Consider the following 24,743-nt stretch of genomic DNA (forward strand, 5'->3'; position numbering starts at 1 on the left):
GCAAGCGCTTCAACTCCACCACGTTCTTCATCTGACCATCTTGCACGAAGCAGTTTGACTCCGAACGGCGAAACGAGACCAACGCGTGAGCAACTTCACTTTCGTGGTCCCTACACCCGCTGTGCCACAAACGCAAGCCGAAACTTTCCTACATCGCGTGCCGCATGTAACGTAGCACGATCTAGATAACTTGACCAAGGAACTCATCGCAACTACATGTACCCCCATTATCCATTGTTGATATCGTTCAAATGCGGTAAAACCACATGAACGTTCCGCCGGTTGTCGGCAAATATGAAGGGGCCCGTTTATCCACCGCATTTTGTGCAAACACGGCTCCCACCCGCACAACTGCTTTCGACCTGGACGATGGACAAGCAGAGTGCTATCGCGCTGGGCGTGACCGCCGGCCTGGGCGTCGGATACCTGCTGGGCAAGGCGCAGCCCGCCGCCCTGCGCGCCAGCGCCAAGAAGACGCCGGAGGAGCCGCCCAAGGACCTCGACGAGGTGGAGCGCCTCATCCGCCCCAACATCCTGTCGCTCACGCCGTACCGCTGCGCCCGCGACGACTACGACCAAGGTGACGCCTCTCTGCTGCCGATAGTGACGTCTGCAGAGCCGTCTAATGCCTTGTATCTGCAGGAATCCTGCTGGATGCCAACGAGAACAGTCTGGGTCCGCCGCTGCAGGGCCACGAGACGCTGCGAGCCATGGACCTGGAGCGCTACCCGTGCCCGTACCAGCCCGAGCTGAAGAAAGTCATCACTGACTACAGGTGGGTTGGTTGCATGGCGAGAGATAGGTGTGAGGCGGTGCTTACGTCATCCCCTTGTTGCTGCCCTGGTGCTGCAGGAACAAGAGCTCGACGGAGAAGATTGCCCAGGCGAACACGTTCCTGGGCGTCGGTAGCGACGAAGCGATCGACTTGATCATCCGAGTGACTTGCACGCCGCGCGTGGACAACATCCTGATCACGCCGCCGACGTACGGCATGTACAGCGTCTGCGCCAACATCCACGACGTGGGCATTGTGTCCGTGCCGCTCCAGATCGAGGCGCCGGCCGACAACCTCAAGGGACTGAAGCCGGACCTCCCGCTGCCGTCCTTCCACATTGACCCGCAGGAGGTGCGTCCATGTGATACTTGACCGAGGCCAGAATGCCGATAGATAACAGTGGTCTAACCTTTTCCTGTCGAGTGTAGATTCTGGACGCAGCCACAACCACCACGAAGGTGATCTTCCTGTGCAGCCCTGGTAACCCCACGGCCAATGTGCTGCGTCTGCAGGATGTAGAGACGATCTTGAACTCAAAGGTTGGTAACTACTACTAGTTGCTTTGCTGCGTGGTTCGATGAACTTCTTCTAATGGATTGCTATGTGATCTGCAGAAGTATAAGGGCTTTGTGGTGGTCGATGAGGCCTACATCGACTTTGCTGACACCCCGAGCCTGTGCACGCTCGTGAACAAGCACAAGCGGCTAATCGTGCTGCAAACGCTATCGAAGGGCTTCGGCCTGGCTGGTATCCGCTTGGGTATTGCGTTTGGTGACCCGAAGCTGATCCAGGTTCTCAACAATGTGAAGGCACCGTACAACATCAGCAAGCTGACGTCCGACGTCGCTCGCAAGGCCTTCTCAAATTTGGACGAACTGCGCAGGAACGTGGACGTTATCAAGGAGGTATGTGAAGGCTTGTATTTCTTTGATGTCTACTACATACGAAGTGGCTCACTTCATGTTGCTTCATGTTTGCATAACACAGGAAAAGTACAGAGTGATCAAGGAGTTGCAAAAGTTGTCGTTTGTGCGCCGCATCTACGCTTCGGACTCGAACTTCGTGCTGTTTGAGGTGCGCTACCAGTCAAACCTGCCACGGCATCCAGATGGTGTATTGATGTAGATTTCCATTCTCCTATAGATCCCGCACGCGCTGACTGTGTACCGGCAAATGGCAAACCGCGGCGTTGTCATTCGCTACCGTGGCAACCAACACCTGCTCACGGATTGCCTGCGTGCAACGATCGGCTCTCGTGAAGAAAACGACCGCATGCTCGAGTTGCTCGTCGAAGTGTCGGGCGAGCAATAGTGTGTATCTGGACTTATCTTTTGGAGATATGAAGTCTACCTAACTGCTTCGACGAACATGAAAGGGAATACACTAGGCCCGAGCCGCATTATGCGTGCCGCACGCTGGTTTGGGATTGTAGCTCGCAATTGTCGATCTTTTACAGAAAGGTAGAATTGTTTCAAAGTTGTGATTGTTTGTTCGTCATCGCCTCGCGTCGGGAAAGAAAGCAGAATTGTAAGCCGGGCTCCTAGGGGGAGGTATTTTGCGATGGTTTTGAATCCATGCAGTCTTTTGTCGGCGATCCGCTTGCAGCGCTTGAATTGTGCGTGTAACATCAAATTGGTGTCGACCGGCTCCACGTCTACGACCATTTTTCATTCTCGATTGGGAGGAACGCCACTTCTCGTCTCGCTTTTCGCTTTCACAGTATTTGCTCGGATGATGCAATTGGTATTCGTCAGGCCCTCTTTCACGGATTGGTGGGACTTTTTGAGCTCTTGACGAAGATGATGGCAACGGCGATCGATTCTTTCGACGCGCACCTCGTTTACTGACAACCACCGAGTGTCTGTCTTCATCGCTGCCAGAGCCACTATATGCGCTGCTACATTCCTCTTCACTATCGCTGAAATCACTGGGCATTTTCTTTCGGTGTACCATCGACGGGTGTGGCCTTGAAACCTGCATCCGCTGTCGAAAGATTTGCCCCTTCCCGCTCACATTCCCTTCATCGTACTGGTGGGCTCGACGATCGAGAAATCCCTCCTTATCAAACCTCTCAACTAGATTGTGAGGTGGCATCGCGCTTGTTAGATAATCAAATTGAAGGAGAGCCTCCTCTTGGTTAGGGTGCATTGCTCCCATGTACAATGAAGAGTTCCCGCTGTTGTGTGCATTCATTTGATTCTCCAGCGAGTCCATCAATCGATTCAGAGACCGGTTGTGCCCGAACTCATGGTGAAGTCGACGCCCTTCCTCAACCCAGCCTTCAACCTCATTTAGCGAGGTGAGTCCCATTACACGTCGCCTCGCATTTTCGGCGTCTTCTAACGCTTGTTGCTTCCGCTTGTCTTCAACCTGCTGTTGTGCTACTTGTTTAGCCTGCTCGTCTTCCTCACGCTTCTGCTGCTCCTGCCTCTCGGCAGATTCTTTAGCATCAATGGCAAGCACGTGCTTGAGCTTCAGCATCGTAAGATCCAGCTTTTCCAGCACATGCCGCTGAAGAATATCTTGAAGTGGCTCCTCCCCCACGGTAATTGTAGCAACATCGGAGTTCGCAGTGGCCTCGGCATGTGGGTTTTCACCTTTGCCTACCGCGTCTACCCGGATTTCAACGTTGTCTCGCACCCAGTCGGCGGCTCTCCACGAAAGCCCACCACCCTGGTCATTTTGTGCTTTCGTTGGTTGTGATTCTGCCATTCGTGCTTCAATCGCTTCAATTTTGCGCTGAGTGTGGCTTCTCAATGCCTTGATCTCGGCTTCCATTACAAATCCACTATCTGCCGGTTCACTTGGCGCTGACGCGCCTACAGTCTCCAGTTGCATCAGCACAGCATCGATATCGGCGGGGCACGTGAGAAGTTTGCCTTGCATGGGAATCATCCGGAGTATCTCCATTTCCCGCTGTTTGGCTTCCTTTTCATCAGTCTTCTTCTTCTCCTCAGCAGCCTCTTTCTCTTTCTTTTCTGCGTCTTTCGCGGCGGCAGCGGCATCCGCTTCTGTCTTCATGTCAGCCTTCCGACGTTCTGTCATATCTGCAAACGTGAGATCTAGTTGGGACACGATCGTCTGCGTTGCGGACTGTAGCTCTGCTTGAGCAGCTTTCCTAATCGCAGAATCTCCGCCAGCATTTTCTTTTTCGATAGCCTGAGTCTTCTCCTCCTCGCGTTGTCTGTCTTCAAAGGGTTTTAGTGCCTCGAGTAGTAAATCGTTGATGGCGTTCGAAGCATTGCGCACTTTTAACGCTGCTGTGGCACAAATTTCGGAGATTTTCGATTCGTCCTCTTCCTTCGGTACCTCCTTCTCCGGTGCTTTAACCGGCATCGACTTTTGTCGGCGGCTCTCTCGCAATTTTCGAATCTCTTCTGCAAACGAGTCTTCTTCGTCTTCTTCTTCGTCCTCATCATCTGGCGGTGGTGGCGGAGGAGGTGAATCTGGCATTGATTTACTGGAGCCTCTGGGCATCTGAAGTTGTAGTCGCGGACGCAAGCTCTTTGCCCGATCCGCCCCAAACCGTGTTCGTTGACGGAGTACCTGTGCAATTCCATCCGTGGATGGGGACTTTGCTGCGTTAATATTTTTCTCGTGACACTGACTGCCGCGGCTGCTAGCTGCAATCAGTTTATTGAGCTCGCGGATGTCTTTTCCGATCAAGGCATCGATGGAGTCTTCGTCGGGAGTGAGGGCCACCTCGGGCATGGATAAAGGAGACGATTCGACTGATGAGCATGTAACTGGGGACAGCGACGCGGGGGACAATGAAGGCGATGAGAGTGCTGGTGATGGTGGTAGGGGCTTGTGTGACTGCTTTGGCGCCGGCTTTGAGCGAGTAGATGCGGCGACAGGAGGACCACGGCCCTTAGACAAGAATTTCGGCTTGTTTCTGAGAACTTGTTCCAGTCGTGGCATCGGCATCACCGCACCGTCATCGTCACTTGACTCGTCGTTCCGAATGTGTTTATGGGCAACCCTGGTTGGGTTTCTCTTCGCTGTCTCTCGCTGACTGACGCGTGCACGGTCGGCGAAACCCTGCTTCTTCTTGCCACTATCTTTCATTTTTGAGTGCTTCGGAGGCGACGCCATTTGCTGCGATGAAGCTTCGGATCTCTCGTCCAGCTTGGATCGACGGCTTGTAGCGCTCTGGCGGAAATCGGTAATGAGTTCGTCGAGGGACATTTCCTGCTGGTCTTCGCCATCGTATCGCCAACTACGTGCAGCTTTGGCTGCAGACGCCTCCTTATCTTCCACCCGCGAGTCGAAGGACAGCTCGAGAAACATCGTATTCGCGCCCCAAAATTCAACAACGATCCGAGTCCCCAACTGATCGCTGCAACCATAGCAGGCACCAACGGACAACGGGATCCGTTTCAACTAAACATACTTCGAAGCACCAACTGTTCGTGAATTGCAGTTTAATGAACACACGAGCAACAAGTGACTACAGTGGACTTATATTGTCATTGACTGCGATTTTTCCTGCAACGTTGCATTGATACAAGCGAGAGATGATGATAATTCTCAAAATCCTTGTTGGGCTTCCCGATAGCTAGTATCGCTACATTCATCCCCAGTAAACACACTGACCTATCCGCGAAGTAAACTCTTCCTCAAAGGATCACCTCCATCCGAAGTGGTGCCGGCGCCCATGCCCTTACCAAAGAAGAGCCTTCCGCCTCGAATGGGACTCGACGTCGCAGAAATTCCTCCTGGTCGGCGACGTGGTGGAAGTCGGCGGTTGAAATACAACACCGACAGTGCGGGGACGATTTCCAGGACAGCATAGTACACCACCACCACAAACCACGTGCTGCGGTCGTGCAGTTGCTTCTTCTCCGTCGACAGGAAGATCTGTAGCCCGCAACGCGTCATAAAGCAGGATGTGCCGACTGTCGTCATTATCGCGAGCTCCTTCAGCTTTCTCGACCGGATTCCAAGTTCCACCGGGACCGACCTGAATGCGTTGCCGACACCAGGATGTGCACGAAAATTACTCTTTAGTAGGGATGCAGAGTAGATCTAAGCCAAAGAATCAGTAACTTACCGAAGTTCAATATAAGCCTTTCGACCAAAGTAAATGAAGCCGGTGGCGATAATCAGGAAGAGTTCCATGTTCAAAATTGCCTGCGTTCTGGTAAAGAAGGCACCTGCACCAACCCGAGGGCATACATCAAATTAACCAAATGAAAAACAACTAGTTCACGACGCCAACACTTACGCTCGTTGCGCCACACCGACGCGTAGAAAACCCAGAACAGCCCTTGAATTAGCAGCACGATCTGTAAAAACATAACATCACCACCAATCTGTCAGTGCATGCACAACAGCAGAACCCGTTCGTCGTCGTTGCCACCCAAATCAGAGCATTGCAAACTCACTGCAATAAACCACCGAATCGCCGGCTTGACGACGTCTGTCAGCGTGGGCAGCTTGTCCACCGCATTGTAGTAGACCTCCGCCCAGAACTGCACGAGCAGCGCGTAGATCGCGAAGAAGGCCAGGATCGGCACCTGGTCCAAGATGTAGAACAGGTCCCGCTCGCCCACGGAGCACTTGGACTCGTTGACTTTCCCGGACAACACGTCGCACCAGTCCGAGCCCACCAACGCCAGGAAAACCGAGCGAACTGCACCAACAATAGCAAATGCCATTAAATAAAATGAAAAAATTAAATAATATATAACAACAAACTAATGCGCGGCGTGTCCCACCCACTGTGGAGAAGAACATGAGCAGGTGGATCATCTTCTGCACAGTCCAGGGACGGTAGCGGCAGCAATTGCGCACCAACTGGACGCCCGCGGCGCCCCCCACCAGCGCGTACACGATGCCGTCCACCATGAAGGCCGCCCCCACGCCCAGCTCCTCGTCTCTCGAGCCGCTGCCGTTGGCGCTGCCGCCCGCGAGCAGTGAGGCCCACGCTGCTTCCATCGCTGTTGAAGAACTGATACCGGTATTCTCAGTCGGTCACTATGACGTTCCACCGTTTCCCTCGCTTCAGTGACAGTTGCCGTGTCAGGCAGGAAAGCATGGCGGCCGCCGATGCGGAGCTGCGTGTGGAGGACGTGCGGCAGCTCTGGAGCCTCGCGTGTCTGCTGGCGCAGCGGCAGTTGATGGCGCAGACAGCGCAGTGTCTGGAGGTGAGAGAACAGCGCTGGAAACCGTCTAACGACCTCAGAAAGCAGCCGTCTGACGTGGAGTTAACCTGTCTGGTCAGCCACTTTGCGCACTTGATTGCAGCGACCGCAGCGCCGAAGAGCAGGAGATTCTGGTGCAGGCGAACGCTCTGCTCGCCGAGATCTGCAGCGTGGCGTGCAGCAACAGCAGGAAGGCGGACGACCGAGATCTCTGGACCCGTCGAGTGATTCAAGTGGAGAAGTGCATCTACTCCGTGGACGCAGCCGTTGAACGGGGCGTGGCCTGCAGTGTAAGGCTCTTTATGAGGGGTGGGGTGGCTGGGTGGGTCGATGTGTGGACTAATGTCAGTGGACTGTAGGATGAGAACAAGCTGCGGCTGTTGAAGGCCAAGTTCCTGCTGCAGCAGCAGCTGAAGGCTGAGCGGACGGCGAAGAACCGGAGGATGCTGGAGATCCTGTGTGAAGGACTGAAGAGATGCGCTGAAGCTGAAGTGGAGAAGACGGATGTTGAGCTTGTCGCCGAGTTTCGACAGTACTTTGCAGTCAAGTTGAAGGCCTGCTTGCTGAAGATGCATGCTGCCACTGTCATGGCGAAGCATGCGAAGGACAGCGACGGCATCAACAGCTTTGCCGACAATCTGAAGTACTTACGATCCACGTTGCCCAATTATATCGACAAGAGCTTTCTGGTAGGGGCGCTGCGGGGGTATTTGGCGATGTGGAGTCGTTGTTGTGCTGACCTGGCCGTGTTGTGGTGCTGGCTTTGGCAGTTGTGGTTAGTGGAAGTGACCTGCCACGCTGTAATATCGTCTTTCCAGCCTGGAAGTACTGCGGAGATGCGACAGCTGGTTGATTTTGGCCAGGAATTTTTTGACAAAGTGTCGTTGGAGCAACCAGTCTCACCGGACTTCCGAATGCATCATTTAATTATCACCGGGTTTTACTACCTCAGGTACTAAGTCGGAGTTTTTGCTTATGATACTGGTGCTATTGGCCAAGTTTGGCGCAAGTTTGACTGATATTCTCTTTTTTCTTGAACAGGACAGGAAAGATGAACAAAGTGGCATCCTTGCTGGAAACTATTGTAGCACTATCTAAAGACACAGGGAGCGACGGTGATCAACCCACCAGCGTCATGAAGGAACCATACCTGAACACAATTATGGACTCGATGCGGGTGAGCGTCGTTGCATGCTCAGAGCCCAAACAGGCGTTGGAGTTAGCAATGAATACCGTTCTCGCAGCCCAGGCCAACCTGCAGACATACGCTCAACATCCTGCAAAGCGGCTCATTCTCACCGCTACGCTGTTCGACATGCTTCACATCTACTGCCACTTGCAGGCATTGCAGTGCCGATACGCTGAAATGGGAGCTAGTATTGTGCAGATGACCACGCTTTTCGGAACGTACAAGCCTTACTTGGAACGAACCATCTTTTACCGTTTTTTCCTCGCGCGATGTCATACGCTGATCGCGAAGGTATTGCATCTGTCTTCGTTGAACCGTGCGAGTCCATCTGTACAAACACTGCTAATTCAAAAATGTGCACATGTAGTATGCTACAGCAATCGGAAAGGTTAAAGATGCCTGTGCTCATTTAAACTTCGTGGTGGACAAGCTACTCCCGACCCCAGTCGTCGAGGAAGCTTCCTACCCAGATGCGTATCTGGCCGTGTGGGTTGAAGTGCTGGAAGTTGCGATGTATTGCTGTGGGGTGGCAACAAATTCCGCGGCCAGCGATGCTCCTACGAACTTGCAAATCAAGCAGATCTACCCGGATCGCAAATTACTTGAATGGGTCACTCGCGTTCTCACGATGGACAGTTTAAAGCACCACATTTATCAGTGCTGCAGTGTGGAGCTGCGAGCAAAGGTGCGTGAGCTCACACTTGATTGAGTTGCCATTTCAATGCACGACACTAACCAAACTGTTTTTTTTTACGTGCATTTTAGTACGACCTTGGGCTGGCAAAGTGGATGTGGGCGACGGACGGACTATCGAGACGGGCAGTAGAGGAAGGCAAAGAGCCCCCACGCTTCACGCGGTATGCGTCGCTGGAGGCGCTTCGGCCAAGGGCGTTCACGCTGCTACACGAGACTATGCAACGCCTGAACGCCAGCATGAACAGTGGCGAGACCATGTCCGAGATCATGGCGCTGTTCGGGTCGCAGCTCGTGGCTTTCGGGAAGGCGGAGCAAGGCGAGGAGATGCTGACGAATGCCAGTCGCACCACGTTGCACAGCAAGAACGTGCTGCTGCAGACGCGGCTGCTAGCGGACGTGTTCGAGCTGTACGCGAGCAAGGGCCTGGTGGAGGCGCAAGCCGCCGCAGCGAACAAGTACAACAAGAAGGTGAAGGTGCTGCAGCACCGCGTCGCCGCAGCCCAAGCCGAAGAAGCCACAGCCTCGGTGCTGCTGCGATGGACCGCCGGCAGCGGCAGCACGCAGGCGTCGACGCCCTCGCGTGGATAAGTCGGTTGGCGCCACCGTACCGTACCACGTGAGAGGAGGACCGACGTGTGTATCCCTTGAAGCATTGACGTTGCCGTCGCGTGCGTGTTGCTCACTTTATATATTAGTAGGATCGACGACCGCGACATCTTTTTCGTTGCGCACGCTTCGGGGCGCTTTCTCCAGTCGTCGCAGAGTCCGTCACGCGCCCGCTTCGGCCCAAGACTCACAGGCGCGCCACCGCGCCCGCCGTGTGCTTGACGGCTTGCGCCATGGGCACGCCCTGCGCCTTCATGGCGGTGGCGCACGAAGATCCCGCCGCCTCGGCCTGCACGCAGCGGCGTCAGCACCAAAAGTCCGGCGGCTCCAGCCACACACCCACACCCACACACCCAACCCATTGGTCACGCACCATGAAGCGCAGCTCGTTCTGGAACGAGACCGTGAAGTTGCCCACCAGCATGTCGGCCACGCGCTGCAGCGCCCTCAGCACCTCCTCCTTCATCTCGCGCAATACGTAAGTAGTAACCAATCCTGTACCGGTAATGCAATTCCGTTTACGACACCAAGGTTGCAGCGGCACGTCCACAGTGGGTACACTGTACCACCAGCTGTCTCTGCCGTGGCTCATCTGAGCTAACTGGCACCCATCCGTCCCGGACCAGACTCGCGGTTGGCACCTTGAAGAACGCGCGTCTGCTCGCTCGCTCGAGCCTGCCTGTCTTCCTCCCGTTCTCCACACAGCCAGTCTTCTCCAGCTCGCTCCATTTGCACCGCAGCGACTCACGACTGTCCTCTTCTTCTCTTCATGCGCCACCAGTACGTTCAAGGAGCTCCCCATTTCTCTTGGGTTTTGTATGCCGCGTCCCGTATTTATAGTCGTCCTGGCGTTCCGGTGTCTTCCTCCCTGCTGATGGACAGGAAGCGACTGTGCGTGGAGGTGGTGGGCGCCAGGAACCTCGAGAGTCCGCAGAGCGTGGACGCCTACTGCGTCGTGGGGCTCTGCGACGTGAAGCCCCGCAAGGCGCGCGGCAGCCTGCGCTCGCCCAGCTTCCGGTCGGCCACGGTCACGGACTCCGGCAGCCCCACGTGGGCCCATGTGGCCGAGTTCGTGGTGCCCGCGCGGCCCGCGAGCGTGCGGCTGCGGGTGCAGCTCTTCAGCGAGAAGAACTTCTTCTTCGACATGTTCCCGTCCAGCAGCAGCGGCAGTTTGTCCGAGGAGGAGGAAGCGGCCGAGAAGTGGACGGCGGACCAAGCAGGGAGCGCAGTCAAGGAGCAGAAGAAGGCGGCGGTGGCGGCCGTGAAGCCCAAGCTCGTGGTGACGGGGTGGAAAGGGGTCCACGACAGCGACAGCGACGATGTCGTCACGCTCTCGGAGGAGGACGACGAGGACGACGACTTTGTCGAGGACGACGTCTGGCCTGTGATCGACGAGGACTCGGCCGCTGCACAGGAGAATGTGGACGACGAGATGCTGGGCGTCGTGGAGATCAACTCGAGCTTGCTGTGCAAGCCGTCGAGAGTCGCGACCGACGCGTGGTATAGTCTAGGAGGCACGAGGACCGGGGAAGTAAGGATTCGCACGATGTGGTATGAGCGCACGAAGAGAGCGCTCACGGCACAGGATCGGGAGATGCTGTTTGAGCAGCATGTGACCCAAGCTGCCACGAAACCCATGAACGATTTTTATGGGTTTGCCATCCCCGAGGCCGCCACGGAAGATTGGGTGCACTTGCGCTCGTACCAGGATTGCCGAGAAGAGAGACGCGTTGAGGATTGGACCAGGTTGTACGGCACCCAGTTTCCGGAGCGTCTTCGCCGCTGCTCGTATAAGGAGAAGGACACGGAGGAGAAAGCACTCCTTATGCAATTGGCTCGTGCTGGAATCCCGCGACACTTGCGAGAGCGTGCGTACATGAACTTATCTGGTGCGAGTGAGAAGCAAGTGAATGCAGGTCCGAATTATTACACGAATCTTGTGAAGCAAGCGGAAACGATGGAGACGGAGACGTTCCGCCAAATCGAGCTCGATATCGACCGCACATTTGGCCATTCAGGAACAACGATCTGTTCCGACGCAGGGCGCGATCAGCTTCGGCGCATTCTACGGGCCTACTCCCTTCGTAACCCGTCTGTCGGTTACTGCCAGGGACTGAATTTCATCGTGGCCTTTTTGATGTTGATGGCGGACGAGGAGGTTGTCTTCTGGCTTTTGAGCGTCTTCTGCGAAGACCTATACCCGGGTTATTACTCTCCGGCAATGGCTGACATTCAGAGGGACATGCGGGTGCTGAAGCAGTTGATCGCTGAAGAGCTTCCGCAGCTCGATGATTTTACGGCTGAGGTGGGGCTCCCGTTAGAGCTTCTGGGCTCGCAGTGGCTGTTGTGCTTGTTCACGACAACCTTCCCCAGCGAGACGGTGTTCCGCATTTTTGACTGCATCTTCACGGAGGGATCGTTTTTTGTTTTCCCTGTCATCATGGCGCACTTGCGGCGACTGGAGCCGGCGTTACTGGATCTCGATGAATTTCATCGTGTGTTGTCTTCGATAAAGGATGCTGAAAGCGTGTGTATCGATGGTGATTTGTTCATGGCGGCCGTTTGCAAGGAAACTGAGAGTGTTACGGCCACCCGCGTTCAGAAGTTACGCGAGGAACAGTGCGGTTCCGTGCGCAGTGAGATGGAGCGAGCTGAACGCGCCCGTGCGTTCAACCAGCAGCTTGCAGTCGTGTACCAGATCCCCGCTTTCTCCAACTATGCAGCGGGACTCCTGCGCTTTTTCCACGAGGAGGCGGAAGTGTCATCACGCTCGGATGTGGCGTTCGTATTGACAATGCTGTGTCACGGCCTGGTGTGGCTGGCAGAGCACTCCAAGCGTTGGCAGCGCTGAGGACGGGCCCGATTTTGACGAGGCCTGCTTGAGCTGTCGAATTTTATTGTATAAGCCGTGCCGATATCTATTTAATTTCCCGGAGTAGGAGTAGCAAACGGGGCTGCAAGAAGCAGCCCCAGAATATGAATGTATAAGGCACCGGCGTCCTGTTGATCATGCCGAAGTGAGCATTTTGCATTTGACTTGTTTCGTTCTGATGGACGGGTGCGACAACGGCAAGTCGTAGCCTAGGCCATGATGATCAAGAAAATGTTTACTTTAGCGCGTGGTTGTCTGTTCACCTAATAGTACTATGGACCGGCGCTCGGCGCATCCCTTTATTTCTTGCCCTTCTTCGTCGTGGCAGCCTTTTTGCCGCCCTTCGCGGCTGCAGGTGCCTTGCGCTTCTTGGCACTAGCTCCCGCGCTCGGTAGCACGGTGAAGAAGCTGTCGAGGCGCTTCTGGGATTGCGTGCTCTTGGACTTTTTCAGCCTCGTGATGGCCGACAGCACGCGCTCCTCCTGGAAGCCGTGCTTCTTGACCAAAAAGTCCAGGAGCTCCGTCTCCTGCGGCTCGCGCCACTTAAGCTCCGCTTCCTTTGCGTCGACAACCTCGGGCTGGATGAACATCTCGCGCGCGTTCTTGTAGATGGGGTTCTCCCCCAGCCACTCGTCGGGGATAACGACGCCCTTGCTCTTGTTCTTCTGCAGAGCCTCCAGGAAGTTCTCGATGTTCTTGTGCTCCTTGATGCCCGCGTAGGCCTTCTTCGGGCCCACTCCGCGGATAGAGTCACAGTAGTCGCAGCCGCACAGGATGCACAAGTCCACGAACTGCTCCTGCGTGAGCTCCAGCTCCTGCAGGGCGCGCTCGAGCCGGATCTCCAGAATCGGGATCTTCTTGGCCGGCGACACCGTCAGGCGGCGATACAGCACGGGCACCCCGAAGGTGAGCGCGTCCATATCTTCCGTGCCGGCGGCGTAGACTCGCCCGCCCTTGGCGAGCTCGGCGCACGACGCCTCGGCCTCGCACGGGGCCGTGATGTGCGGCACGCCCATGAGCTTCAGCAGCTGCTTGCAGTCCTCGTTGTGCTGCGGCGTGGCGCGCACCAGGCGCTTGTTGAAGCGGTCGATGTCCTCGGCGTTGCCCTTCTCCGTGGCCTCCTCCAGCGCCTTCTGGGCCTCCTGGCGGCGGTCGCTGCGCTTGGCCAGCTCGCCGCTCTTCATGACGGGCGGCTTGCCGTCGAACACGTACACGGGCTTGAGACCGTTCTCCATCATGCGGATGGTGCGGCTGAACATGCCCTGCAGGTGCGACGTCACCTCGCCGTCCGCGTTCGTCAGCGCCTGGGAGGGGCCGCCGCCGTCCGCCGAGCGGATGGCGATGAGGAACTGGTACAGCGCCATACTAGCGTCGATGGCCACGGCGTGGCCCGCCAGTACCGACATCTTCTCCACCTCCTTGATGCAGGACGGAGCCTCCTCCTGCAGCAGCTTCATCAGTCCTTTAATCCCCATGCTGGCGGCGCCTTAGCTCTCGAGAGCTCTTTACGGGAATAGCTTTTCAAGCCCAATGACTTTTTGGCGCGAACGGCGACACAACAATAGGCACCGCTGCTTCCATCAAAACGATACATAACGCCCATCCAATGGCTTTATGTAGCGTTGTCGACAAATAGGCGTTTCTTACTGTCCGTCAAATGTTTTATGGAACGTCGTTGAAGACGGGTTGGCGTTACTTACTGTCGTTCAAGCGATCTTTAAAGGTCGACCTCACAATTCGAGTACACTGCAACGAAAGCATGAGTGACCCGATCCCGACGCTGAAGGAGCTCTTCATCGACGGCAAGTGGGTGGCGCCTGTGCGGCAGCAGTACCTGGACGTGCTGAACCCTGCGACGGAGGAGGTGGTGCAGCAGGTGGCCTCCGCCACCGCGGAAGACGTGGATCTCGCGGTCTAAGCCGCCAAACGCGCTTTCGTGACGTGGGGAGCCACGACCGGCACGGAGCGCGCTGTGTACCTGCGCGCGATGGCTGCGATGGTGGAGAAGCGCACGGAGGCGCTGAGTCGCCTGGAGACCATCGACAACGGCAAGCCGCTGGCCGAGGCTGTGTGGGACATGGAGGACGTGGCCGGCTGCTTCCAGTACTACGCCAAGGCCGCCGAGGCACTGGACAAGCGCCAGTATGAGAAGGTGGATCTGCCTCTCGACGACTTTCTCGGAGCTCTACGATACGAACCTGTGGGCGTCGTGGGCGCCATTATCCCCTGGAATTACCCGGCCCTGATGGCCTTGTGGAAGCTGGCGCCTGCCCTTGCGGCGGGGTGCACAGTGGTGCTCAAACCGTCGGAGCTGACACCGCTGACGGCGCTGCAGTTGGCCCAAATTGCAGCGGATGTTGGTCTCCCAGCTGGAGTGTTAAACGTCGTCAACGGCTTGGGTGCTGTCGCGGGAGCTGCGTTGGTGGCTCACCCGGACGTGCACAAGGTAGCCTTCACGGGAAGTGTGCCGACGGGGCGCAACATCATGACGGAGGCTGCTAAAGAGATCAAGAAGATCTCGCTGGAACTGGGAGGCAAGTCGCCCGCGATCGTCTTTGACAAGACCAACATCGAGCGCACGGTCGAGTGGGTCATGTTCGGCTGCTTCTGGACCAACGGCCAGATCTGCAGCGCGACGTCGCGCCTGCTGGTGAAGGATGATATTGCGGATGAATTTCTCAAGAAACTGGTCACGGAGACGGAGAAGCTCGTGCTGGGAGACCCACTGGACGAGAAGGTTCAAATGGGGCCGCTGGTGAGCAAGCCGCAGCAGCAGAAGGTGCTGGGCTACATCAGCAGTGCGAAGGATGCTGGCGCGACCATCGCTCAAGGCACCCTGCCTAGTGAAGGAAAGGGATACTTCGTTCCACCTACGATCATCACGAACGTCAAACCGGACATGCGAGTGTGGAAGGAGGAAATTTTCGGCCCCGTGCTGTCCGTGATGACTTTCAAGACGGAGGAGGAGGCGGTGGCTCTAGCCAACGACTCTGAATTTGGGCTAGCGGCCGCTGTGTTCACCTCGGATGATGCGCAGCTCAAGCGTGTGACCAAGAACTTGCGCGCCGGTATTGTCTGGAACAACTGCTCCCAGCCTTGCTTTGTGGAACTTCCGTGGGGCGGTGTCAAGAAGAGCGGTATTGGCCGTGAGCTCGGCCCCTTCGGCTTGAACGCCTACCTGGAGCCAAAGCAAATTTGTACCTATGTCGCTGACAAGCCGTTTGCCTGGTACCTCAAGGCGTAAAACTTTGGGGATTCTTTGGTAATCGCTCCTATTCAGACAAAACTCTAGCTCTATTTCCATTAGTGCCGTTCACAACACTCGATAATGCCAGCTAGTCAACTTGCAGTGTCATAGTATCGCTTTGCACGACTTGCAGATACAAACGCGATAGCTGTACATACACGTTCACGTCCGTAAATATCAGGCTCTGATGCGAGCAAACCGACTGAAAGCACGGTTGCAGGAGATTGAGGGTTTCCTCGGATCGACTGGACGTGGCCGCATCCAAATGCTGTGATGACTGGATCCCCAATGCAGAAACCACCTCTAAGCAACTCGCGACGCAATTCATCTTGATTCGATGACGTCTCCAACGTCAATTCCTCAACGCGAACTTTACCGTAGCCGAAAGAAAAGCGAACATCGCAAAAGCCCGCATCATAGCATGTTTCACGAATGATGCCGACGCCCCAAAGGCGACAGCGTACTAGAGAGCCAACAGATAAAATGGATGAGGGGGCCAAATAGGCCTCCCTACTCCAGGGAAACTTTACTTCAATGCGCTTGTCGGTCACGCGGAGCGCCGTGATGACCCCCGAACCGAATTTGGTCGCAACAATGCTTCCTACGACTTCAAAGTTCAACAGCATTTTTCCACGTTAGGAATGCAGAAACCAGCAAATGCACAACACAACGAGCAAACTTACAAGCATGTGGTAGGAGCGTGTTCGCCTCGTTGGCAAAACTAAGTCCTTTTCGAAATAGCAATGTCTTCGCAACTTTGAAGTCGAGCAAGAACCTGTTCAGTAAACCGAATACATACTCTGACGACGACCCACTCGGATCTTCCGCAAGATATCGTGCCGTTCCATCCCATACTGAATGCAGCGACTCCAATTCCATCTCGACATCTTCAAAAACAGCCTTGATGTTCATAAGGCGTTCCCTCATGACGGAGATAAACTTGCTTTCCATTTTGTAGTGGCGCGGCTCGAAAGTCTGATCATTTGCGCCGGCGCTATCAACACCACTCAGAGGTTGTTCCCCCGGTTTGGATTTTCTCACTTGCTGTCGGATCGCCGCCAATAACGCTGCTTGTGAACCACCCACTGGAGAGGGAAGACCATCTCGATTTGACTTATCACCATTTTCAGCCGACTTGTCTCCGCGGCGTTGTTGAATAGATGCTAACAGAGCTGAACGACTACCATTTGAGTCGTTCTTTGAAGATGCTGTTGACTGCCCATGTTGCCTAATAGAAGACAAAAGTGATGACCGCGCACTAGGTGCTTCATCCACGTTGGTATGCACTAGATCATTTCTAGCTGATTCTTCTGGAAGTCTTCGAGGTTGATTCTCAATGCTTCTTATCACTGCGGTACGACGTGCATCGGGTGAAGATGAAACAGAGCTTGTATCCTTTGGCTCCGCTTCAGTGTTTGAGACTTCAGAGTTGTCCACAGCTGTCACAGAGCGAACAGCGAACATAAGTGATGTCTGTGAGTTCTCTTCATGAGTGGCTGGGCCAACAGTCTCCCCGCGCTTTCGGATCGCAGCAAACATAGCAGCGTGCGGATTTGAAGACACATGTCCAGCATTCCCGTCTTGCATTGCAGCACTTGCGCCACGCTGTCGAATGGCATCAAGCATAGCATTACGAGACCCAGCACTGCTATTAGTCGCCCCACTCGACACCGTATTGCTCGTTGCCAGTCCTGTGTGTTTGAAGGCTGATGCTGGGCGAAGTTTACGCTCTTCAAACTGACGCTTTCGGAGAGTCTCAGCCGCGTTAAATTGCTTCATGTCCTCCACTATGTCTTCTTTTATTTCTTGCTCAAGTCTGGTAATCTCGTGCTGCAGCGCTCGTGCTTGGGAATCACAAATCACATTCGAGAAACGTTTCGCCTCGGCCAGACTACTGAGCTCATTAATGAATAATAAAACATCGCCTTCGCCTCGGTCCTAAACCCGACAAATCACACTGTGTTACTATCCAAGATCAAGTGACAAACGTGACAGGCGAGCGAAGAGATGCACCTACGTGAATAAGTTTGATGATGAACTGCAAAAGAGTCATACTTTGGTCTATAGCCTTGGTTTCAGAAAGCTGGCGTTCATCAAAATATTGATGTTAATCACCACACGCCGGCCAATTCAAGCGTCAATAAAGTCACCGCGTACCTTCAATAGTGATGCCAACGTAATACCCTGAGCGCCCTCTAATTCTGAGCCAGTGTTTAAGAGGTTTCCAATAGCCAGAACCAATTCGAAACACCGAGCGAGACGTTCACAGCGCAACACTTCGTAGCAAGCTTGGGTGATCACCTTGATTCGAGTACGTAGCTCTCTTTGTTGGTGCTCAAATTGAAAGGCAAAAAGCATAACATTGATCTGTGTTCAAAGACAACACAAATATTACACAATCAACACACATTTTACCGAGCACAACCGTGTATCCTCACCTTTTCCGTTACCCGTGAAATCTCACACATCTCCACTAGGAACTTTTCCGACAGCTCCAGTCTTGAACGAGACCCTCTGAAATTGCTGTAGCGCTTCACTTCCACACTATTTGGCGCTATACTCTGCAAATTAGTCAACCGATCGACTGTGAGGAACTCAAAGTCACAGCTTTTTAAGGCAGCCAAGATGGCCTCAGCTCCTCCGACTGCCTTGAATTGGCTTAGCCCAATCGAAATGTTGTTTGATCTTCGTGAATCCAGAGCTGAAAACGTAGTCTTCTTTGCTGTCTTCGCTTTGGGTTCCGAAGGCGATGCAGCAGTTCGGTTTCCAAATAGAATTTCCAGCTCTTGAAAATCGTGAGGTGATAGCGTAATCGGAGCTGTCTTGCGCCTTGATGTGACCCGCGCCCAAATGGTTTCGTTCGCCTTCTTTGTTTCCAGGCTAGTCCAGTAAACTTTACGAAATGTACTGTCACGACGGTTTAGTCCTCGACTGCCGGAACGCTCTCTTTTCCTAGACAAAACACAGCATTAACACTAATTGTTGCATGATACATGTATACAGACTGTGCACCAACACACCTTGCTGCCTCATTGGAGGCCAGAGCATGGCTTCCGTCCGGTCCTGCAGCAAAAATGGCAATCTTTTCCGGTGGCATCTCATCTTGGGCCATTTTCTGAGCCACCCCGCTGGAGGGAACACCAAAGTTGAGCATTTTGAAGTACTTGTCCATGGAGGGGTCATTTCGAAGCGCAGTAAACTCCGGCCTTTCACCACTTTCACCACCATCTTTCTTCAAACCAGCAATACGCTTTCGCTTAAAAATAATGTTAGGTTAAAGATAATTAGTGCGGCAACGATAAAGTGTGTCAGGTCCTTACCTCTTTGTTCTTTTCTTTGATAAAACACCCGTCGCACACTTTCAGTTGAGGCTCCTTTCCATTGACTTGAACATGGTGGCGAGAGCACTGAACGCATACAGTCTTCTTACAACAGGGACAGTCGTGCTGGCGGCTGAAAAAGGAAAATGGGTTCAAGCATTGATCGCAGGCTTCAACATTGCCATCAGCAGACAGTAGACCACCGACAAAGTATGATACAGGGTTCGAGAGTAGAGATGAACGAAATCCCGTGATGGCGTCATCATGGTTGTTTCCACCGGAAGTCCCGTTGTCTAGATTTCGCAAAACCTCTAATTCCTCTTGCTGGTGAAGCGATGCCATGTATTTAGCGCAGCGCTCACCCCCAGCTTTTGATGCATGATTCCACGTGATTGACTGAGCCATTTCTACACAGTCTTCCCACGCGGTTGTATAGGCCGGTGCATCGGCAGATACGAAGCGAACTTGAATCTGTTTTGATCGAACCATTGAATACGAGTTGTCCAGTTTCATCACCAAACGCTGAGCCCGGTCAGTCCGAATCCGCAACATCAGCTCAACCCACCCATCTGCGGCTGATAAACGATGAGGCTCAGTCAATCCTTCACTGTCACTGCCGCTAGCAAACGATACGATAATGTCTTGCGTCTGGACTCGCATCTGCGCCAGCACGATTGTGAAGCTTTCGTTACTGCTGTTAGGGACTGATAGTTTTTCGATTGAGGAACGCCTGTAGTGTCGGAAAGCACACCGACAGACAAAATCAGATGTAGAGATACCAAGATAAGTGGACGAATGAACCTACCCAACCACGATATCTTGGAATGGTCGTCCATGGAGAATATACCGAGTCACAGTACAATTCTCCAACTCCTTGATTTTGTCCGGGTCCTCCTCCATATATTCCACCACAGAGCTGTCACCTTCAACACCGTCTCGAAAAGCTATTTCATTGCATAGAAGCGGAGCCTCTGGAGCGCATTGCTTGAGGTTCCGTGGGAATTTCTTACGCTCCTCTGCATCACACTCGTCAGGAGGATATGCAGCCAAAAGAAATTTGACACCGTTTAAAGCACTCAGAAATGAGGCGATTTTTCGAGCATCTTCATATTTGTACAATAGAGCTCTGGGCTCGTAGTACCTCTCCACTAGGACCCTCCGCTTGCTCAGATTCTGGAAAATAGTTCACCACAACTTAGTTAGGCTACTGACAACAACTGAAAAAAGTTATCGACACATACCTCGAATGCGCGGTGGAGGATCCCCTTATTCAACGCCAACAAGAGGAACGAGCGCGCATGGTTCCAGCCCAGGAACTGCAAGTTTGGGGGAGCTTCGCTGGCTTGTACCTCTGCCACGATTCCCATGTCGTCACGCAGCACCTGTTGCGTCTCCAGCAAAAAATTGCAAAACGGTGCCTCGGGCCACACTTCAAGGAATTCCTCCTGCAAATACAAACGTCATCACATTTTGTTTAGCCCTCACGATACATCCCATGTTCGATAGTTCAACCAACCTTAATGCCATTGCACAAGACTGCTTCAAGTGCCAAGACAAAAGGTCGAACAGCTCCTTCATGGAGCGGGCTATCTGGCTTCGCAGTGAAAATCGACACAATATCCATCACGGCCTGCTCGAGGTGAGCCGTCACTCTTTCATTCTCCACTTTCCTCCCCTCATCCGTCATCGCACGTTCCTTCGCCAAAGTCTTCGCCAGATGCGGCAACGGCAGCCCCGCCGCCGCTCTCCTCGCTCTTATTTGAGAGCGCGACTGCGACTCCTGCACCGCCAGCTCCGCCGCTGCAACCGCTCGCCTCGACGTCACTAGGAACCGGTACCGCAGCTGCTTGTGCCGCACCAAGGAGTATGCATTGTCCCAGCGCAGCGTGTACACAGTCTCCGACTTAACGTTGTCGAATCTGCCCTCCATCGTCGGACCCAGCGCTTCGAACTGCGGTGGGTCCATTGCCATTGCATTTGGGTCTTCGCCACCGTCCTCCTTCGCTCTGAACCGACCCAAGTCTTGCACCACTGCCCCATTCTCCAGCAGCTGGAAGCCCACGTCGTACTCCTGCAGCACGAACTGCCACACCAAACACTCCTGCGGGTCGTCACCTTGCTCTACAGCTGCCGGAATGGGCGCCGAAATGTCCGCCACACTGCCGCGTCTAACATCCAGCGAGACCCACGGCGTCGCCTGCAGCAGGAAGGACGCGGCTGTCAGAGGAGACATCAGTTCTTCCCTTTCTCCACTATGCACGCGAAATATTTTTTTTGATTTGCGACTTGTGAGACAAACTGAATTTTGGCGAATAAGAACGGTCTATCGTGTTATCAGATTGTTTCTTAGCGGAGCTGCTCGCAGCATTCACAACGACTGGTACCCGCGGCGGGTCATGTAACGCTGGTACGTGGTAGCGCCCACTGCGCCCAACGCAACCAGCGCGCCGGCCGTCAGAGCGGACCATAAGGCGCTGGAGCTCTCGGGTTGCGCCGCTTCCTTCGCCTCGACGATCGTGGCGTCGTTCACCACCACGTTCATGGACTTGGCGGCGGACTTGACGGCGGGGGCGTTCACCGGGTGGTAGTCGCAGAGGTCCTGCCACGTACCGGTCGACTGGATGTGGTTCTCGATGATCGCCGCGAACTCGTTCAGCGGACACTTGAGCGCGCAGTTGTCCAGCTTCACCGCCGTGCGGGGGCTCATCGGCGACCACACGAAGAGCTGCACGAAGTGCTCGGGCGTCTGGCCGCTCGTGCGGTGGAGCTCGAAAAACAGCGTCGAGACCGGGTGCAATGGTGTCGAGCCGTTGTACTGCGGCAGGCCCTCGAAGTTGAACTTCATGCCCATCATGAAGCCCAGGCCGTGCATGAGCTCGCGGTGGCCGTGGTAAGACAGGTACTTGGGGCTCGCCGGGTTCCGGTTCGGCACGGCACCCTCGCGGAGGTTACGTACCAGTAACTGCGGGAAACCTCCGATCGAAACCGTGATCTGCGTAGGCGTGGAGTAGAGACGCTCGATTAGGTGCTGGAAGGCGAGCTGGGAGATGTCCTCCACCAGCTCGGGCGTTAGACCGGGGGTCGGGTTCAGACCCTCGTCCTGGTCGAAGAGGAACATATCTCCAACATCCTTGATGGCCGTGACGGGGTCGTTGCCCTTGTAGAACTCGTGGCCGCAGACTTGTCCGACAGCCTCCAGAGTCTTCTTGTGCTTCTCAATCGCATCTGCTGCGCGCCCTTTAGTGTACACCTTGTTGTTCGCCGACATGACCGGCCAGCAAGGACCGTTGGCCGTGAAGTCGTGCTCGTTCTCAAAGAGCTGCATGTACACGGGGATTGGTTGCCTCGGATATCCGTCAGGACCCGTGCCCTCGGGGTACAAGCCGTAGCCCATCGAAACGGCACTTTGGCCACACCGATTTGCAGCGTCGGCACGGAAGTATCCCTCGAAGTGCGGCTCGTCTTGCGGACCATTGAAGGACGGCGACAGGAAGCCCTTTTCGTTCACATACACCTCGCGGACGTGGTCACCCACAGCCTCCATCTGCTCCATGCCACGCTCCGTGAGCTGCTCGAGCGGCACCGAGTACGCCTCGACGTTGGGCAGGTTGTTCGGACAGTGGGCCTTGACCGTCGGGTTCGGAGCGCGGCTTCCGTGGCGCGACAGCGAGATCAGCAGCACCAGCTCGGAATCAGCGGCCGCATTCGTGTTCGACTGCACCGTGGCAGTGCTCGACTGGATCAGTGCCAGCGAGGCAATCGCTGCGAGGATGGCAGGGATCCGCATCTTGGTAACGGTTGCGCTGGGTCGAGGGTGGCGACTCTGGTGATCTGCTTGGTGGCAGCCTCGCGAATTCGGGAATGAAAGCTCTCAACGCCCAAGCAGCAGAGGAAAAAGAACAGTGGAAACCCCCAGACGCCAATGCAACGGCCCACTTCAACGTCCCTGCAGCATTACAACCGCCACCAAGGTCGAAAAGGTACATGGCTACACTTAACCGTGACCTTTCGAGTCGATTTTTCAGCCAATAATCAACCGAAAATTAATTGGCCACCAATTGTCAATTATGGACGCAGCGCGCGTGTATCCGAACACGGTGCCAGTGCTCGCGGCCAACGGACTCGGCGGCGCGATAGCAGGCAACGACCCGGACCAGGTGCCCCTCGAGCCGGGACTGATCAATGACGCGCGCAGGCGCTTCGCCCCGGACGGCCGCGCAGTGGACGCGACGGGCGTGATGCGGCTGCACGTGCGCAACGCTCTGGGCTACGCGTTCCTGCGGCCGCACCACCGCGATAAGCTGCAGAAGTTATTGATCAATAGCAAATGGCAAAAGATTGACATCGCGAAAGCCGAATCCGCATTCTACCGGCGCAATTACCGCGACTTTGTGCCGCAGGACCTGATGATGGACTTCATCTTGAACGACAATCCGTACGTGGAACTGTGTGGTACATCTTGCAATGTCCGTGGGAACAAATTGTAGGCTGTTTGCTTTTGTTTACATTAGTTGTTTACTTAAATGGTTGCAGGCTGCAGGAGGATAGCAGCAAAGTGTCCAAGTGGCAGGGCAATGCCATCTCTGGAGTGGACTGCGGACAGGATGGCCACGTGGTGTTTTATCCTACTGGCCACGTATTGCAACAGGCATGCGCATGGTACAGCAAAGGGGAATCGGAGGATGCTACACCATGCTCGAGCACCGTGATTGAGACGGGTGCTAGAATCCGACAATTTGAAGTGATGGGCAGCAGGGACGCGTATCGCTCGGCAAGCGCAGCTAAGATATATGCCGCAGCACGTGGTACTACGAACTGCACGATTGTCGCTGCGCCATCTCGTGTTACTCCCCAAAATGTGCGCAAGATGCAGGCCAAGGCAAAAATCTCATTTCCTGGTATGATCAACCATATTGCTGGAAGCCCACACGCAGAAGCGGAGTTGGCTATTGTCATGAATGGCGTAGTTCATTGCTGGGATCCAGAAGGTGGCGCCCGAAATGTGAACAAAGACTTTATGAATATGGCAGATCGAGTGCTTCGCTGTGAATACTCCAGGTACGAGTTGGAATTAGGATTCGATGATGCTAGACAAGAGTTCTAACGTATTTTGCGATGTTAGAGCAGCCACCCGTGCGTTCTTTGGACGGCAAACCGCGTTAAGGTTTCTACATTAGACCTTCGACAGCCTCCAGAGCACCAAAGCACGTTGTTTGATTTGACAGGAGCAGGTGCTTACATTACCATTTACGATGTGAAGCGTCGAGCACGGTACGCTTTTCAGTACTGTCCGATTGAAACTCCGTGTTTCACTCCTTCTTACATGCGCAACATTCTGTATTGAACTCTTTTAGAAATCCCTTCCAGTTTGTTGTCGGCACGGGTGTCTCCGTTGAACTCCTAGATAGCAGAATGGCGAAGCAGCCTCTGATTTCGTGGATTCAGCCACAAAGTTATTCTCGCGAATCCAAGTCCGATATCCTCTTTAGAGCAATTGATGAGGTGGATTTGTCTCCGAATCCCAACGATGAACGAGGATACATCGTGTCAAGCTCGAAGCGACCAAAAGTGACTACGCTGTTCCCTTTCGAACGGAACCGAAAACGAAAGCGTGGCAAGGTGATGTCGCTTACGTCATTGCGCTCGAATGGAGACGACGTATACTCGGTGGCCCCACGCACCACCACTGAGCAACTCGTTGCTTCAGATGCGATATTGGATCTTCACATGGAAGACGGTGGTGAATACACCCAATTGGCCGGCATGTGTGCACTCCGCGATGAGGATTCAGCATCTGCGAGCATTTATCAGTTGAATACTGCGGGAGATTTATACTCTCATCGGGTTTCGATCGGTCGACCCCATACCTACCGCGCCGCTATCCAACCAGAG

The 24,743-nt window shown here is 54.5% G+C and overlaps 10 protein-coding genes across 10 annotated transcripts; 5 read left to right on the plus strand and 5 right to left on the minus strand.

Moving 5' to 3' along the window:
• Nucleotides 1-369: 369 nt before the first annotated feature.
• Nucleotides 370-2,086, plus strand: IUM83_00758 (Histidinol-phosphate transaminase; the record flags this gene model as incomplete). Its single annotated transcript, XM_067924557.1, has 7 exons — nucleotides 370-603; nucleotides 690-775; nucleotides 853-1,126; nucleotides 1,204-1,314; nucleotides 1,390-1,680; nucleotides 1,763-1,849; nucleotides 1,919-2,086. 7 exons carry the CDS (start codon nucleotides 370-372, stop codon nucleotides 2,084-2,086), a joined length of 1,251 nt encoding a protein of 416 aa, XP_067788481.1.
• Nucleotides 2,087-2,997: 911 nt separating this feature from the next.
• On the minus strand, nucleotides 2,998-4,228 carry IUM83_00759 (uncharacterized protein; the record flags this gene model as incomplete). Its single annotated transcript, XM_067924558.1, has 2 exons — nucleotides 2,998-3,054; nucleotides 3,146-4,228. 2 exons carry the CDS (start codon nucleotides 4,226-4,228, stop codon nucleotides 2,998-3,000), a joined length of 1,140 nt encoding a protein of 379 aa, XP_067788482.1.
• Nucleotides 4,229-5,371: 1,143 nt separating this feature from the next.
• IUM83_00760 (Tobamovirus multiplication protein 3-like) lies at nucleotides 5,372-6,715 on the minus strand (the record flags this gene model as incomplete). The annotated part of the gene is made up of 5 exons (XM_067924559.1): nucleotides 5,372-5,738; nucleotides 5,829-5,931; nucleotides 6,003-6,063; nucleotides 6,163-6,410; nucleotides 6,496-6,715. The coding sequence occupies 5 exons, from the start codon at nucleotides 6,713-6,715 to the stop codon at nucleotides 5,372-5,374; spliced, it is 999 nt and encodes a 332-aa protein (XP_067788580.1).
• Nucleotides 6,716-6,813: 98 nt separating this feature from the next.
• IUM83_00761 (Growth hormone-regulated TBC protein 1) lies at nucleotides 6,814-9,394 on the plus strand (the record flags this gene model as incomplete). Its single annotated transcript, XM_067924560.1, has 8 exons — nucleotides 6,814-6,924; nucleotides 7,002-7,211; nucleotides 7,281-7,610; nucleotides 7,692-7,873; nucleotides 7,963-8,098; nucleotides 8,171-8,401; nucleotides 8,478-8,795; nucleotides 8,876-9,394. The coding sequence occupies 8 exons, from the start codon at nucleotides 6,814-6,816 to the stop codon at nucleotides 9,392-9,394; spliced, it is 2,037 nt and encodes a 678-aa protein (XP_067788520.1).
• Nucleotides 9,395-10,181: 787 nt separating this feature from the next.
• Nucleotides 10,182-12,263, plus strand: IUM83_00762 (tbc domain-containing protein; the record flags this gene model as incomplete). The annotated part of the gene is made up of 2 exons (XM_067924561.1): nucleotides 10,182-10,192; nucleotides 10,295-12,263. The coding sequence occupies 2 exons, from the start codon at nucleotides 10,182-10,184 to the stop codon at nucleotides 12,261-12,263; spliced, it is 1,980 nt and encodes a 659-aa protein (XP_067788977.1).
• A 320-nt stretch (nucleotides 12,264-12,583) lies between these two features.
• Nucleotides 12,584-13,759, minus strand: IUM83_00763 (flap endonuclease 1; the record flags this gene model as incomplete). The annotated part of the gene is made up of 1 exon (XM_067924562.1): nucleotides 12,584-13,759. One exon carries the CDS (start codon nucleotides 13,757-13,759, stop codon nucleotides 12,584-12,586), a length of 1,176 nt encoding a protein of 391 aa, XP_067788976.1.
• A 284-nt stretch (nucleotides 13,760-14,043) lies between these two features.
• IUM83_00764 (aldehyde dehydrogenase family protein) lies at nucleotides 14,044-15,528 on the plus strand (the record flags this gene model as incomplete). The annotated part of the gene is made up of 3 exons (XM_067924563.1): nucleotides 14,044-14,160; nucleotides 14,251-14,436; nucleotides 14,968-15,528. 3 exons carry the CDS (start codon nucleotides 14,044-14,046, stop codon nucleotides 15,526-15,528), a joined length of 864 nt encoding a protein of 287 aa, XP_067788818.1.
• Nucleotides 15,529-15,883: 355 nt separating this feature from the next.
• IUM83_00765 (Formin protein 6) lies at nucleotides 15,884-21,084 on the minus strand (the record flags this gene model as incomplete). The annotated part of the gene is made up of 13 exons (XM_067924564.1): nucleotides 15,884-15,994; nucleotides 16,062-16,138; nucleotides 16,215-16,506; nucleotides 17,395-17,469; nucleotides 17,549-17,614; nucleotides 17,689-17,898; nucleotides 17,970-18,483; nucleotides 18,552-18,787; nucleotides 18,852-18,938; nucleotides 19,338-19,581; nucleotides 19,657-20,024; nucleotides 20,093-20,296; nucleotides 20,368-21,084. 13 exons carry the CDS (start codon nucleotides 21,082-21,084, stop codon nucleotides 15,884-15,886), a joined length of 3,201 nt encoding a protein of 1,066 aa, XP_067789105.1.
• A 135-nt stretch (nucleotides 21,085-21,219) lies between these two features.
• On the minus strand, nucleotides 21,220-22,638 carry IUM83_00766 (Endoglucanase A; the record flags this gene model as incomplete). The annotated part of the gene is made up of 1 exon (XM_067924565.1): nucleotides 21,220-22,638. The coding sequence occupies one exon, from the start codon at nucleotides 22,636-22,638 to the stop codon at nucleotides 21,220-21,222; it is 1,419 nt and encodes a 472-aa protein (XP_067788496.1).
• Nucleotides 22,639-22,918: 280 nt separating this feature from the next.
• Nucleotides 22,919-23,955, plus strand: IUM83_00767 (TATA box-binding protein-associated factor RNA polymerase I subunit C; the record flags this gene model as incomplete). The annotated part of the gene is made up of 2 exons (XM_067924566.1): nucleotides 22,919-23,286; nucleotides 23,385-23,955. 2 exons carry the CDS (start codon nucleotides 22,919-22,921, stop codon nucleotides 23,953-23,955), a joined length of 939 nt encoding a protein of 312 aa, XP_067788493.1.
• Nucleotides 23,956-24,743: the final 788 nt, after the last annotated feature.

The sequence above is a fragment of the Phytophthora cinnamomi genome, assembly GCF_018691715.1.
Source record: "Phytophthora cinnamomi strain GKB4 chromosome Unknown Contig53, whole genome shotgun sequence".
Classification (NCBI taxonomy): domain Eukaryota; phylum Oomycota; class Peronosporomycetes; order Peronosporales; family Peronosporaceae; genus Phytophthora; species Phytophthora cinnamomi.